Source organism: Passer montanus, unplaced genomic scaffold (genome assembly GCF_014805655.1).
Source record: "Passer montanus isolate IOZ18808 unplaced genomic scaffold, ASM1480565v1 scaffold10, whole genome shotgun sequence".
Taxonomy (NCBI): Eukaryota; Metazoa; Chordata; class Aves; order Passeriformes; family Passeridae; genus Passer; species Passer montanus.
Genome location: NW_024356505.1, coordinates 23337910 through 23354775, shown reverse-complemented (window position 1 = coordinate 23354775; position 16866 = coordinate 23337910). Strand labels below are relative to the sequence as shown.

The following is a 16866-nucleotide window of genomic DNA, read 5'->3' as shown; positions in this document are numbered from 1 at the left end:
TCAGTTGTGTGGCAAAGGACTCTGGAGTGCAAGGGTTAATCCTTAATCCTTTGGTTCATCCTCCTTAAAATATGTTACTTCTTGTGCACTACATGTAAATGAAGTTCAGAATACCGTGTCTCTGTTCTTCCTTCTCCCCCTTCTCCCCAAGCACTTGGTTGTACATCTTGGACGTGCCCTTGTTGTCTTTCAATGACTGGCTTCTTTGCAGAGGAGGATCTTTCCCCAGTGCCTGAAATTTCAGCCATGTGTTCGTGTAAAATGATGGTAGAATATGGAGAAAAGTATCTTGGGGAAATCCTTGTAACTTCATAAAAAACAATGCTTTATGTACTCCCCTCTTCTTGGTTGCTGCTTTCTGACTGCATTTAATGCCATAAAAATAGATTTCTAAATGCATTTAAAAGTCTGATGCTTTTTTTTCTGGGTAATGTTCTGCTTTCAGTGGTAAAATTTGTATTGATTTTTGTAGAACCAGAATTTCCAGATGTTCCTTCCTCAGCAAAATCAAGATAATGTTTTCTGTGCTCAAAAAAGTCATGAGGATATACTTATGTGTAAGCAGTATTGGTGCTTACTTGACTACAGTTTCATAGAGGTAAACTTATGGTTGTTTTTTGTTCATAGTGTTTATAGGGAGAGAGTGACAGCTACTGTCAGGCAGAAAATGTAAGCAGATTACTGTACATCTACTGGTCTAGTTCACTGTGCATTGTTTGCAAATAAGATGATTTATTAAAATCTCGGATTTAAGCTTCCCATGTGGTAGCAGTGATAATCCACCCCCAAAAAAATATTGCCTTTTAGTTTAAAAATAAAACATTTCTTTTTGTTGTGAATTTGATCAATTTCTGACTGCCACCACATTCATAACCCTGTGTGACTGACAGAAAATAAAAATTTAACAGAAACATTTGCAGCCTGTCCCTTGATCTGACACTGGGTGTGAGTTTGTGCCTCTGACCTTGGTCTGCATTTGGAGTGCATGCAGCTGCACACATGGCCTGGGACTTCATGCCCTTCTCCATGAGTTTTAGTGGGTTTCCTATGCATGAGAAATGGACGTGCTCAGGAAATCACATTTCTCATCCCCAAAGGTTTCAGCTTAGTATAATCAGATCCAGAACACATGGTTCTAGACCAGATTCAGTGGTGATATGGAGAAAAATAGCTTAACCTTGAAATCACAGAATTTCAAGGTTAAGCTGTTTTTGTAATTTAAAAATTCCTTGACTATTTGATTTTACGTCCTTTTTAATCTCAGCTGGAAAGCTTAAATTATTCTTAAAGACTAAATGCACTTATTTTTAAAGACTAAATACAGGTTCTTAACTAACTGCTCTGAAAGAATTTCATATTTTCTATGTTGCCATAGAAATGGCAGCTACCAAACCCAGCTTTTTACCATGTACAGTGTCTACATAATAGGTGCAGATACCATTTTAGAGTATGAGACAGACCTCAGCATTGAAAGGAAAAGAAGCTCTTCCTCTGATGCTTCACAATGTAGCTCACTGAGGTATGTTCTCACTCTCATGATTCCTCTGGAGAGAATCATAGGAGACAGTTGTGCTTATTTATTAGTGTGTGTTTTCAAAATGGATGTTGTGGCTCACACATATGAAAGGGCATGAATGGATTGTTTAATCATCTGCCCACCTAGTACAGCCTGTGAGCTGCATTTACAGCAGAGCAGATGAGGTATGGCATGAAGGGGATGCTTAAGGGAACATTGAAGGAATCACGTTGGTGCCAAAGTATAGTGATCTTTGTGCAAATAATCTACAAATATGTAGTCAAGGAAATAAAACTGGAAACAGATCCCTGGCCTCTGGGAGCAGGTTTTAATAATGTAGTGTCATGTAGACAGCCCTACAGCTCCACCTATAGAAGCCATGGCAGGAGAAGGTGGGAAGAGGCAGGCATCAAAACTCCAGAAATGGAGAAAACACCTTTGTGCTTATGCAACTGCCTCAGTTGAAGAAGACCTGGAGATTGGTGGGAATCCAGGCAGGTGTGGGCAGTGCTGGGATGGGGATGGAGAGGCTGAGGACCTGGGAATCCCTCCCTCTGCAGCCGTGCAATGTTTGATCAAATCCCAGTGTGCCTCTGCTTCCACTTCCAGTTTGAAAAATAGAAACTGGATGTGAGGCTGAAGGAAGGAAAAGGCATGCAGTGTTTTGTGCATGTGCATTTATTTATTACACATTCTAATAATTTTGTCAGTAACTGACTGAATATGATTAATAATGTGGTAAAGCAAATTCTAAAGGCAGTATCTTTCATGTATACCTGTAGCTAGTGGTCCAACAGGCATAACTAAGCTTTTCCTTTTGAAATACAATTATTAACCAGTAATTATGTATGGAAGTAATTTTCTTTAATAAGTCATTTCTGTTCTGGCATTCTAGAAGGAAATACTCCAAGGGGACCAAAGCAATGTGAGCAGTTCTGTGTACAATGTGCCCTGCCTTCTGCCCAGATATAATTAAGATTATTAAATAATGAAAACTGGTGTGTTCTTTTGTTAAACACTTGACAGGTGATTTAAGGGGGAAAATGAGAAGAGATGGAAAAACCCACAGAGCTTCTCAGGCACAAACAATAAATTGAATTTGTTGATTTCTTTGCCAAAATCTTCAAGGTAGAATGGTAAAAGCATTTCCCTTTTAGTTAACGAAATAATGGTGGTGCTGCTAGAACAGGAGCAGGATTTAGCCCTGGAAGGGTTGTGTAACAAATTCTGTAAGAGTGGAAGAATAATGAGGGTATTGGGCTCTCAGAGCAGGGACGTTTATTTTTTGATGTTGCCTAGCAACCCTGAAAACAAAATTGTAATATTAACTTAAATACTGTGAATTTTTAAACCCATGTGTATTGGGGGGAAGGTGAGGAGGAGAGTAAGCTCCAGCAATATTCAGGAAGGAATTTTCAACTTCCATTTCAGGCTTTTAGCTTTTTAGAAAATGAACAAAAGTAAAACCAAAAATCCCATCCCTCTCAAGTACAACTTCCCCTCCTGACGCAGATTAGAGGTGATTTTCAGTTGGAAGAAGAAATCTGATAAGCAGCTTTCAACTGGTAGAACGAAAAGCTACAATTTATGTATGTCATAACATGCTTTAGGAAGTTCTTTTCACAAACTTGCCCTTGATTAACTCTTCATAATAACACTGCCATTTGCAGTGTCTAAATCAATTACTTCTAGAAGCACTTTTAGTATGTTTTGAATATCCTTTGCTGTCCTACACTGTCAGGTAACAACCTGCTTCATTCCTTTTGACACATAGATCTCTGTTTAACTGTGAATCTCTGCCTAAGCAGGGCAATCTTATGAGACATCGTAGACAGCACAAAAGAGATCCATGCTGAAGGAAAAATGCTTCTCATTAAGGAATATTTATTTAAAACATCTATGCTATTAAGCAGTACAGTTGAAAGTACCTTTCCTTTCTTTCCAAAGTGCTTTTTTTCCCAGGAAAGATAATCTTGTAACTAAAAATAAATTCATACTGTATGGGATTATGTTTAATTTGTTCTCTTACTAATTAAATCCTCTTATTTGTCAAACCTCTTGGATGGAAATAATTCATGTTGTAAATCACACAGTTTTGGTTCCCTGCTTGAGTGGGATTGGATGATCCTATTGCCAGTTAAAAGCAACAAAATGAAAAGCAAACAGTATTTGATCAATGGAAGAATTTTCTATCAAAAGCTCACATGTAAAAATAATTTATGGAAATGAACCATCATATTTAAACACAAGCAATATTTAGGCTGTCCTTGGGGGAAGCTGCTGGCTGCAGCACACCCATCTGACAGTCATTTACTAGAACCATTTTGGTCAGTGATAGAAAGAACACACAATCGAAGTCAGCAGAAGTCCCTGAGTCAGTGGTGATCTGGAAGGCTCTGAAGTGGTCAGCTTGGGAAGTTAAAGCTAAAGCCAGCAGCATTATACATCCTCCCAGAGAGCCAAGCTCTGTGCTGAGGTGCCAGCAAGAGAACTCCCCTTGCAGCCAGATCACAGGAGGGGAGGTTGTCCTCCTTCTCCTTGGCTGTAGCAAGAGTCCCTTGCATCTCTCCCTAGAGCAGATGGTGCTGTGGGGCACTCCTGCCTCACCAAGGCCAGTGGGAAGTTTGTCATTTGCTTGAGTTAGAGCAGCAGGGGATTGTCAGCATGCACAGTCACACCTGGAAGCCAGAGGGACATACAATTCCCTGGATTTCACAATTTAAAATAATAAGGCCTAGCTTTAAAATACGGAAGCAATGTCTTACTCAGAGGTATCACGTATCCATTCATGCTGCCTGGTTCCAGCAAGCTGTCACTTTGAATAGTTGATGTCTTTGAAGACAGCAGGAGGTCTCTTTTCTGGGCAAACCAGCCATACCTGCAGTGACCTGACTGTGCAGGGGGATAGTCTAGAACAGCTATTGCAGAGAAGCCATTCTTCAATGGCTTCTCTGCAATAGCTGCCCATCTGGGCACTCCTTGCTGAAAGTACCATCCTTCAGTCTGATTCAGAAGTAAACCAAATTAAATTACAAAAAGATGCTGTTTAATGCTGAATGTATCTTGAAATAGGGATTTAATGTGCAAACAATTTTTCTTAAATTTGTTCATGATAACTGCTCTTTGGCCTTCATTGGCAAGTCCGAAAAGCTGCCTGAGATAAATGAGTGCGTTCATCACAATCAAAGTTACTGCAAAATATTAAGATGCTTCTCTCTAGCAGAATTTATCTCTCCTACTCTGCTGAAATCTTGAACTTCTCTGATATTTTTGCAGTCAGATGGACATCAGCTTTCTCTATCTGATCATTTTTTGATTTGTGTATCTTTATAGAACTCTGATTTTTATATTCTTTGCTGTGTTCTCTTACCTTGCTTTTGAGTTCCGTATGTGAAAGAGTGATGGGTAGATGCTTCTAAAGCTTTTTAAGAAGAAATGAAGAATAAATTTGTTAAGTTACATCATTTATTCCAAAAAGTCAGTAACAGGCAGTATAATTTTGGTGAGAAAAGCATTAAGTGTCTAGGTTCTCCCCCTGCTGTTAGTTTGAGCCAGAAGACAGCTCCCCTGACTTGAATCTTGGATCAGTGTGTTGGCTCCACTGAGCAGTAAGAGAGGAAAAAGAGGAAGAGAAATGTAAAAATGATCTGTAAGCAAGAATGTCTCTATATATAGAAGTTTTCCATGAAGCACCAGAAAGTCTTTAAGAATTAATGGTGAATTGGCCCAAATCATGCAGTGCTTACAAACTATACTGAGCTTGCTGTTTCTGCTCCAAAGAGGCATGGACAAGTTTTCTTTGGAACGACACAGTCTTGAACAAAAGTGATTACTTCTATTACATTTAGCTCTTTTTACTGGTTTGGTTGTGGGGTTTTTTTTAAATAATCCTGTATTGCTTGTTACTTAACAATTATTACAAATCAAGTATAAATACTGATAAGTAGTGAAGCTCATTGATTTTGCTGACTTGGGTGGGGGGAAGAAATAGATGTTACAGGATATTTGGAAAATAAATTAAATTATTAGAACAAAGCATACAGGGAGGTAAGACCTCTCTTCCTTTCTAAATCCTTCTGCTTAGTTCTGCAGTTGTAATCCTGACAACACAGAAGGAATGAATGCTGCTTGCTCTTCTTCCATTTGCAGGCTACCACATAGGAATCGATAGAAAAATGGACAGAGATCTTTACTGACTGCCCCAGTGTGCTCCCTTGCTTACAGCAGCGAGTGTGTGAGGACATAGAGGGTAATTAGCTTCATTTTTAGAACAGGAAAACATCTTGTTTTCCACTCCAAGGAAGAATCTGAGGCAGGATAGGGAATTCGTTCTCAAGGCTGCACAGCAGCGAACTCCTGGTCACGTGGCAGTGTGAAATGGCAGGAGCACAGCCAGTCACGACCACGCAATTGGGTTTTGCTCAATAGAAGGTCCAACACTAGTCATTACAGCAGGGATTGCATGTAAGGAGCTGCAAGAACACTGCTTGTTTAATGATACTTGAAAAGCAACCAGGAAATTAGAACCTATAAAGGATGAAATATGAGAGACCTGGAAATGCTGATGGATTTGCAGAATACTGGAGGTATGTGAGTTCCCTCCAGGTTGGCTTTCAGCTATTTGATCACAAAAGAAACAATACAGGAGTTCGTGTTTTCAGCTGTTTCCACTCAAACCTGTTTTGTTCCTGCTGTTGTGAAGGATGGAATTCTTTGCTTTCTTCAGCCCATGATGTGGGAGGATGCTCTGTTTTATTAGTGGACTGCTGGTGAAACTTTACGAGGCAAATTAAGTACTGAAATGTTGGACAATAAAAGCATTAAAAAAGGGCTGGCAATGAGATTGTGCACTCATGGTTCACAGGAACCCACACTTGGTGTCATCCTGATGAAGGAACATGGGGTGGTGCCATTTAAAAGTTACTATTTTCTGTCATAATACACCAATTTGTAGGGTGTGGTCAACAAAAGCTGCATCACTTTTGTTTAAAGATGACCAATCTTTTATGGATTTGAAATACCTGAACTATCCATAACAGAGAGATGGAATTACATTTCTTCTTAATTTATGCAGACCAGCACATTGCCTGGAGTATGTCCAGTGATTACCAAGAACGGGTGAACTAAGTGAGCAGCAGACAAGTGTGGAACCTGTCTGAGGCTTGTGCAATGGACTCTTCTTTGCCTCCATTGCAAATAGGGGATTCCTGATCTTGCTAAAATGTGAGCAACCTGAGCTGCTGCTCGTTTGGCAGGACATGAGCTCTGCTCATGGCAATGAGCCTGCAGCCTCTCTGAGCTTCTTGATGGCTGCATTATGCAGAGTATTTCTGAGCAAAAGGCTTTTGGGGAGGCAGCAGGGCTGCGTTCCTTGGCCTGCAGCATCGTGTGGGTAGAGCATGGTGGACACAAGTTCCCCCTAGTGAGGGCATCAGCAACAGCTTCTGCTCAAGGAGGCAGCTGTAGGAATAGACATGGGAGGTACTGAACTTGGCTGCGTTACATACGTCTGCACTCTGCTGGTGTGTCAATATAAAGGGCTTGGAGAATATAAGAAAATATGGGAAACTTAATGCATTCATCACCCTGGTCCTTCCTTTTGTTTTTAATCAGCACTTTATATCTCTGTTGAAGTTTTATTTCACATTGTTGTGTATTTCAGTAGTTGGTGCATATTCTCATCATCCAGATCTTGCAGAAAAAGAAGAATGATAAGATTCAAGGTTACAGATTTTTTTAACCAAGTGGCATTTTTAGAGACAAGATAAAAGCAATTTGTGACCTTAATGACTGTTTTTCATCTTTAGGGCTATTGGTATGACATCTTCCCTGAAAGAGCATGGATAGAGAATCTGAAGGGTTAGTGGCCATGTTAGTGGAGAAAAATAAATCTACTTTTCCTAGATTTTCCAGAAACTCCACAGAACTGTGGACAATTCCATTCTATTTTTCCTGAAAATGTTTCCCTAAGAGAGGTAAATTAATGACTACATGAAGATGTTCTGCTACAGCAGTTATAAATGCCACATATGCAAATCTGTGTGCACAGATTTTGGTCCTTTTAGTAGTGTAAATCAAAATTACTTGTCTTGTGTGACTTTCTTTGTAAAATAACATATTGTTGCTACTTCTACAGACTGCAAATGATACTTGGAAAACTGATAATTATATCAGTAATTCCTTTACCCTGAACAAATTCAGTTTGGTTGCAAATACAGTTGGCATATGGCAGTAGTAGTCATCTAGATTTAGAAATCCTCTCAACCATGTATTCTTCTAAAACTTTCACTGTATTCAGGTGTATTTAATATTAGCCTAAGACGGTGGTCTTACATAGGAAAAATCAGTAGTAGGGAGGAAGTAAATACTCAAAAAACCCATTCTTATGTGTAGAGGATTTGCACAGGTGGATAATCTAAGGAACACAGAATAAATCATCAGGATCTTTAATGTGTTATAAAAACAACAAACCCAGCCACAGCACCTCTTCAGTGTGTTCTGTACTTACTGCTGAGTATTCAGATGACTGTCATCCAAAATGTTGTTGCTTAATCCTAAGTGACATCTAATGAAAAGCACGATTTTTGAAATTACAAGCAGACTTATTTAAAGGCAGGGGAATCACAAGTACATGATGCAGCTTTCCTTTCAAGTGAGCGTTTGAAGCTGGGTAAGGGAAATAACAGCATTCTTCTTCCTTCAGCACAGAAATAGAGAACTGCACTACAGAAATGCAGAGGAGTTTATCCCTTCTCTGAACACAGATCAGCATCCTGGTAGTGGCCATCAAAACACGTGAGGCCTTAAGGAGGCCAAGCCCTCTGTTATGGCACCCACTGGAGGTGCCAAGCCAGGACTGCAGGTCTGGGAAACACTGCCTGGCACCAAGGGTGGCCTCTCAGTGATTGCTCTTCGTGTCAAGGCAAGCAGTTTCATTCAAAGAGGATGAATACAGGAGCAGTCTAAAAGCCATTCTGGGTATTTATTACATCAGAAACTAAGGTGACAGCCCCAGAATCGGGGATCTTAATGAATTACAAAAAGATATTCAGCTGGTTCAGTTCTAAAGGCCTTCAGAACCTAACTCTTGGAATAAAAGTAATCTTCATGAAGTAGATACACTCCCAACTAGTGCAGATTGTCAACCTGGACTTAAACACATTGCTTTCAAAATTTCACTTCTTTTGAAATTATAATTTCATAATTCATAAAAAAGTATTTTGTTACCAAAGAGTATTCCTTGGGGGTATTCTACAGATACTGAATGATTAATGGAGTTAATCACAGCAATGGTACAATGTAATTCTGGTCATTGGCAGTAACTAAGCTTGCTTTCTGTATAGAAAAGCTGTTTTGATGAAACATTTTCCTGTGTCTTCTAGAAGTTGACAGCCAGGGCTGATAGAAGGGTTCTGTGTAGAACTCAAGTGTGGTCAGAGAGATGTGATATCCCTTGAACTACATTTTTTAAGTGGGCTGTCTGCATATAATCAGCTTCAGGAATATCCATCTTCAAAACAGGGGAACCCAATATGATAATGACAGATTTTGAAGATTTACTAGTTTTATTTAATCTTGAAGGTTTTGGGTTTTGGGTTTTTTGCTTCTGAGAAAGCCGTGGGTGCTCTCAAATGCCAGTGGCCAGAAGGCACAACTTCCCACTTCACAGCAACATACACAGTCCCTACTGCACATGGATAGGTTTTGTTACTGCTTGATTTTCCTCTTGTTTGCAGAGGAATGTGTGAATATCTGTAACATCTTCCTACAACTTCTACATTTACAGGGACATGGCTGAAGAGTAGTTTGGGCATTGTACAACAAGAAGGAAATCAGTTAACTTGGACTTATATTGCACCTCAGCTGGGCTACTGGGTTGCAGCTATGTCACCTACTATCCCAGGTAAGATGGATTCAGATTTTATTTGCAGCACTGGGTAATTAGTTATTTATATATAATGTTTATATTTTTCAGAATGACCTCATCTGAGATGCCACAGCTTGATCAATAATGGATTATTATAAATCAGAACTCTGAAAGTAAAGGGTTAAATCTTTTCAGGATTGTGTGGGTCAACCCTGGTGCTCAAAATATCTGCATCACTTCAATGGGGAACATTTCAAAGTGTTCCTGCTTTGATGCATTTGTGTCACCACTGCCTGGTAGAGCCATTGCTAGAGAATGATGGGAGTCACAGCATCAGTGTGTTGGTGTTCCAGCAGGTAGAAGAACAGGTGCTGTGAAGTTTCTTACAGAAACACACAGAGATATGAATTCACCTAAAACCAGCATTACCCTGGTTAGACACTTACTTGATGGATGGGTGGATTGACACTTTGTTCCTTTTGCACTGAAGATGCCCATTTTGCCCTGAGTTGTGCTTTGCATCATCTTGGTGACTGATTAATTTACACTGTGAGTAACTTAGCTTAGAAGTTCTAGGAGGTATTTTAGAGTGGCATTAGTACAGAGCTGATTGGTTGCCATCTGCAAACCTCTTGGCATAACTGTAAAAATGACTTTGAAGTAGGCATTAATTATATGTGCTTTGGAGATTATTAATACTGCAACTTCTGGTTCCTTTTTTTCTGTCTGTAGCTGCCTCAGATTTCTTGGTAGTAGCTCTTCAGTCACCAATAATCTGAGATACCTCTGTGTAAAAAAGAGCCAGTCAGTCAATCAATCAATCAAAAAAACCCAAAAAAAACCCCCAAACACCCAACCAAAAAAAACCAACCCAACCCAGAACTCCAGATTACAACAAAACTTACAGATTTTATTAGGTTTTCCTGATAAAAATTTAATGCCGTAGAAATGAAAACATGCATGCCTTGGCTGTGCAGGCTCAATAAACTAAATATAACCAACAAAACCAAACTCTCACATGAGGACAGGTTTTAGAGTTTACTCATACATATCATTAAGTTGTTTCATAATATGTGAGCTTTTTATTTGAGGTTCTATTAAATTATAGAAATTAAATGCTGGGTTATTCAGCTGATTCATTGCTGAACAAAATTTAGAGGCAAGTGCAGATCTGAATAGGCTATCATATTAAATTTAATAGAATTTTACAAAATAATTATTCTTGAAGAAAAAGAAACTGCTATGAGCCAAACATTTCCCAGTACAGCTCTGTCCCAGATTGCAAGGAAGTTACACTAGTCATGGAATTGTGCTTGTAACTCTTGTAACTCTGAGGTTACAAGGCCTGTAACTCTTAACAAGAGAAGGCTTATTTGTCCTTGTGATTTACCTTGTATGGCAGAGTTGCTACTTGAATTTTACTTTTCCTTCCTTCTAGGGCTAGATCTGAGTTTCTAAAACTCTGTTGCAATGGGAACAACATTTTCATGAAAAATTCAAGTGATTTATCTTGTCTTCTTTTTCCTTAATGTCCTAAAGCAACAGTAAAATCAATTATGTAATGGTAGTGGTGGGACAGAATGTATAAATATTTAGATTTCCCAAATGCAATATAATTTATGTTACTTTTAATGAGTTAATGTATTTTTGCATATTTTATCTCCTAATTGAATCTATTTGATTTCTTGTCTCAAAAATGGACAAAAATGATCTTTGTTTTCCTAGCCGTGGCTCTACAGACCACTCAAGACCCACAAATGAGGTTTTGCAAACTTTATGACCTGGACCCTCTAAGTTGGCCAAGTCTGCTATCCTTCACAGAACATGCATGTTACTCTGCCAGCTGGTGCTGTACCTCCTTGCCTGCAGATAAAAATTTGGGCCTTTATTTCAAAATCATTATAAGGATTTTACAAACCAACTGGGTCACACATGCATAATTGTGAACAGATGTTGTCCACATGTGTGCATTCCTTTGTGTGTTAGAACATTTACTAAGTGTTATTTAAACCCGGAGTTACAACACTGTTTCACTAGTGGCCTGTTCATTAAAGCTACTGAAGATCTGCTTGGCTTGGCTTGATGTAGACTTCAGAGCACCAACACATCTTCCAGCAAATCCTGTACTGCACTGTCTGCACTGTTTGGTGTGAAGGGCCACAGATGCTAGAGAGCAGTTGTTGCCCACGGTGTTGCTTTGTGCATTACAGTGCTGGGAGATGCTGAGATGGATTTGCTCCAGTGGTGAGAGCTTTTTGGCACACGGTGTCAGCTTTAGGATGTGGAGAGCAGCATTCACTGATGCATGCTCCCATTGAAACTAACTGCTTTTCCACAGAATGAGCTAGCTGGACTTGCAGTCATGAAAACCAGCACATGCTTTCTCCACAGCTTGCTCCCTTGTCCAGAGATGGTCTGTTCAGTAGGCACCAGGGCTATGAGCAGCACTTGATTAGCACTCTCATAGTAGGGGAAAGTGTCCCTCTCATTGTTCAACTGTTGTTCCTATTTGCAAATTATTACATGTCTAAATTCTCTTTTCTGGCCTTCCAGGTCCCGTTGTAACACACGACATTACCAGCTATCACACAATGTTTCTTTTGGCAATTTTAGGAGGCATGGCTCTCATACTTCTAGTCTTGCTGTGTCTGCTTTTGTATTATTGCAGGTAAGATTCACCAATCTGGTTACTTAGTTCATGTTGAAAATACATGCTTTTTTGTGCTTTTGAAATTAAAAACTTCTGTATTGAAACATTTTTCCTTCTGGGGGGAAAGAAAGGCAAGCAAACACTTGAAAAAGAAAGAAACAGTGAGATCAAATTTCCTGTGTTCCTGGTTACATGCAGTGTATAAATCCCTGCCTTTGGGAGGATGGTAGTTGAGTGAATCACACACATCTGTACCTGTGTTCTCCATGTAATTTCCTATCAAACATGGGCACAGGTTCAAGATCTCTCTACCTGTTACACATTTGCAAATGATCTTTCTATTGGCGTGGTATTAAAATGAATGTTAAATTGTCAGCAATGCCTACTAATGAGTGATTTTATACTTGCCTTCTCTAGACATTTACTCCAGTTTGTAATTGGTACTTGAGATATTTCCCAAATGACATTAGTTATTCTTTAATTTTATCTTCGCTGCTGGGATAAGCTTTTAATTTTTAGATTATGTAATAAAAGTTCAATTCCCCTAATACTAATCACTGCTTAAAAAGTCTTCTGTTAAGACACACTTGCTTCTCTTGTTTCTGTGTACAACATTCATAAATGTATAACTTCTTTTGTTACTGGCTTTTATAGAAGAAAATGTCTCAGACCACGTCAACATCATAAGAAACTGCAACTTTCGACAGCACTGGACACTTCTAAGAAGGATCAAGCAACCTCAATGTCCCATATAAATTTAATATTTTCACGTCGTGAGTCAGAATTTCCAGGTGGATTGTCTGTTGCTAGCAATGGACACGCTGAAAACTCAGGGGCAAAGGAATTAATCAGTGCTGTCCACATGGAGATGGTATCACCTACTGGAGAAGCAGATATGCATACACCTATGCTCAAACACTCCTTCAGTACTTCCCAGGAGTTTAGCTCCCGAGAGGAACTGCTCTCTGACAAGGAGAAAGACAAGAGCAGAATTTCCTTGGATGACCTGACTCCCAGTGGGTCTCTAAGAAAAGACTACCATAAGTCAGCAGATAGTTTTCCTCTAAAGACAAGAAAATCTACAGAAACAGCTGAAGGCTATGAGTCCCCTATCAAAGATGAGTATAGGAGAAGTTACAATGCTATGCTGTCTCAGCCTTTATTTGAAAAGCAAGAGAGAGAAATTCAAGTATCTATGAACCATATTGCTACTGGAAGTAAATACAATATTCAGGAACAAATATACCCCACACCTTCAGCCCCTGAAAAAGAGCTGCTGGACTGCAGACCTACTGATTGTATGATGTCCCGTTCAGTTGATCACCTTGAAAGACCTACGTCTTTCCCTCGACCAGGTCAGTTAATCTGCTGCAATTCTGTTGACCAAGTCAATGACAGTGTTTACAGAAAGGTTTTGCCTGCACTGGTCATCCCAGGTCATTACATGAAGCTGCCCGGAGAGCACCCTTTCGTTAGCCAGCCCCTGGTTGTCCCAGCTGACCAGCAGATTGATCTGGAAAGACTTCAGGCTGAGCTTCCTAACCCTCACGCACGGCTTTTCCCACACCCTGCCCAGCAGCTGCAGCCCCAGCAGTTGGCATCCCAAGCAATATCTCAGCAACATTTGCAAGATGCTGGTGCGGCTGAGTGGAGTCAGCAAAATGCTTCCATGTCTGAATCTATTTCCATTCCTGCCTCTCTTAACGATGCATCCCTGGCTCAGATGAATAGTGAAGTGCAGCTTCTTACAGAAAAGGCTTTGATGGAATTAGGAGGTGGAAAGCCATTGCCTCATCCTCGAGCATGGTTTGTTTCTCTAGATGGGCGTTCAAATGCTCACGTTAGACATTCATACATTGATCTCCAAAGAGCTGGTAGGAACGGGAGTAACGATGCCAGTTTGGACTCTGGCGTTGACATGAATGAACCGAAATCTGCCCGAAAGGGAAGAGGAGATCATCTGTCTGCGCCACAGAGTCACCCCCCAGTGCAGGAGCACCAGCAGAGAGAGCGGAAGGTTTCAGACAGCACAGCTTACACACAGCTCGTGTACTTGGATGATATGGACCAAAGTGGCAGCGAGTGTGGAACAGCAGTTTGCAGCCCTGAGGACAATGCTCTCCGATGCCTCCTAGAAGGCACCAGTAAGAGAAGTGGTGTGCAGCTGCCCAGCCTGCAGGAGGAAACCAGAACTGTGGATACCAAACCAGAGCCATTAACTAGTCCTGAACATGGAACATCCGTTCAAGATGATGATGATGAAGATGAGGAGGATGAGGAAGATGACCAAGGTGAAGATAAGAAGAGTCCTTGGCAGAAACGAGAGGAAAGACCACTAATGACTTTCAATCTAAAATGAGCTATTGTGAAAATCCACCCTTCAGTGGAGTATAAAATTGCCAAATATCCTTTCTGTGGAAGTGCTTGATATTTTTTTTCTTTTTTTCTTCTTCTTTTTTTTTTATATTGTGGAGAGAAAAGAGAAAAACAAACTGTGGTGAGCAACATTTGAAAGAACTTAAATGCATTACTGTGTAAATGTTAGAAAAGAATTAAAATCATTCCTCTGATTTAACAGCTGCCTCCAGTGAGATAGCTGAACAAAGAGTGTGATTGTTATTCCATATACTTGATATTGGTCATCCAGGATGTTGAAAATACTGACAAATTGTTTTGGTTGGTTTATGACCTCAATCTCCTTATGAATGGGAGCTGGTAAAGCTTTTGTTTTGTAGGCCAATTTTATGTTGATAATGCTACTGAAAGTATCTTAAAAACAGGAGTTTGACACATGGTGTCCACAATTGTGCATTATCTCAATGAAAGGCTATGCATTGCTGCTTTTAGTAATATTTTGCTTATACTATGCTTTTCTTAATTTTACGAGTTGGTTGTAAACATATTATGTCCTTTATTATAAACTACTCAGCAATTTATTTTAATGTACAACTGCAGGAAACTTGAGTAGCATCCCTTAGCATTGAAGCCTTTTTATGAAACCAAACTGAACTTTGTGTCGACTAAGATTCCTCCAATTCTGGTACCATTTTCTCAAAGTGCCTTTTTTACAGTAACAATGAACAGTCCCTTCTTTTGCTAAGTCCTTTTAATTGACCCCATTTGAGATTTTATAAACTTCTGAACTTCTACCTTTTATTTTAAGCTGCATGCCAAGAGTCCCATTTTGTGCTGAGCATTTCTCATTTCAATACAGTGTATTCTGTAGCTATCATGTATATTGTGGATTCTGTTTAGCCAGGATAGACTTAGAAGACATTTTAAAGGGCCCAGAGTAGCCAAGAAGATAGTTTCATTGACTGTATATATTGTTAGTTTCCTCTGGAATCCCATGAGCTAATCATGCTCATATAAAATGGACTATCGACCGAGCAAGTGGACTGAATGTGTCTAGAAAAATTTGGGGTAAAAACAAATGTACTATCCAAAAGTGCCAGAATTACTCTTCTGTGCTTTTTCCATACAGAGCTGCTTGGTTATCCAAAAATTATAATTGAAAATAAACTGCAAAAAGTATATTTGTGGATTTTTTTCCTCTCTAAGTGGTCATCACATTATTTTACGGTATTTAAAAAGAAAAATACTTTGGTTTCATTTTTCCTGTGCATATTTATGCTCGTGTGACTTACTTTTTTTTGCAGGTCTCATGAGCTTCAGTCAATAATTAAATTTGGACCCCTTTTCAGAAAAGCATCCTGCATATTTATCATTATCTTGATAAATACGTAATAATTTGCTTAAGTATCACTGAAGACATTAGAAATGAAATCCTGGTATCACCAAAATTTCCTGTGGAGTCACACTTCCTGTGGGCCAGTTTTCTTTCTGAGATTTCTGTGGGTACTCACACTTACTGCACTCTTCTCACTTTTTCATGAATTGGGTTCAAAGAAGAGGAAGTTTGTGACTTCCACTTTTGTGGAATCCTTCATATGCATTCAGTTTATCATGTTTCATTCAGTTATTTTTATGCAGATTAGCAGCAGTCATGCTTACTAAAGTTAATACGTAATCTCCAAAGTAATTTAAGTGCTATATAGTTCCTATTTAATTTGTAATTATAAGCCCCAACTCACATTCATAGCTTTATTTTCAGTAAATTGCAAGGTTTTCATAGAAAGTGAGTCTTGTAATTTCCATATTACTCTATGTCTTACCTGGGAACCTGATCTCTAGCCAGGAGTTGAATCCAGATTTCCTAGTTCCCAGGTCAATGCTCCTTTCCATCTACAAAGCCAGATCACCTTTTGCTTTGGTTCATGTTTGAAAGTGGTATATGTTGTAAAAGGAATCTGAAATATTGTGGAGTGCACTGAATATTGAAATCACCATATTAGCACTAAATTACATTTTACTCATTGTGTATGTGGCAGGTCCTTTCCTGTTCTGTTTAGGAATTTTGTACTGACCACCTGTGAACTGGTTTTGGGCTCTGGCTTACTTATTGTCAGTTTGTGCAAGGTCACTAAACAGAAAAATACAAGTTTAAGGGCATAGTATTTATCAGATGTCAGTAAGTGCTGGTAATACAGTGTCACTTATTAATCAGAATGCTGCATAAGTAAACATTCTGAATAAAATTTCCGCATACTAGAATTATTGTGCTATTTAATTTCCAGTTTTATGTTGTCTTAAATCTGTCATTTTTAATTACATTATTTTTTCACATTCCTTTGCAAAGTTTCCATCATTGCTATCTTGTAAAGTGAGATTGTTGCTATTAAATTGCAGTGGTTTGTTTCTTTAATTGTGTTGGTTTTATGTTCATTTGATGATTTGTGGTTCTAATACAGCAAATATACTTGAACAAACACA

General features: G+C 39.1%; 1 protein-coding gene across 1 annotated transcript in view; it reads left to right on the top strand.

The window, feature by feature from the left end:
* The window catches only part of FAM171A1 (family with sequence similarity 171 member A1), an 88672-nt gene extending 71806 nt beyond the window's left edge, over window positions 1–16866 (top strand). The window contains exons 7-9 of the mRNA XM_039712862.1: window positions 9303–9419; window positions 11937–12051; window positions 12688–16866. Of these exons, the coding sequence (XP_039568796.1) occupies window positions 9303–9419; window positions 11937–12051; window positions 12688–14392 (1937 nt within the window). The 3' untranslated portion in view covers window positions 14393–16866. The remainder of the gene's footprint in view (window positions 1–9302; window positions 9420–11936; window positions 12052–12687) is intronic.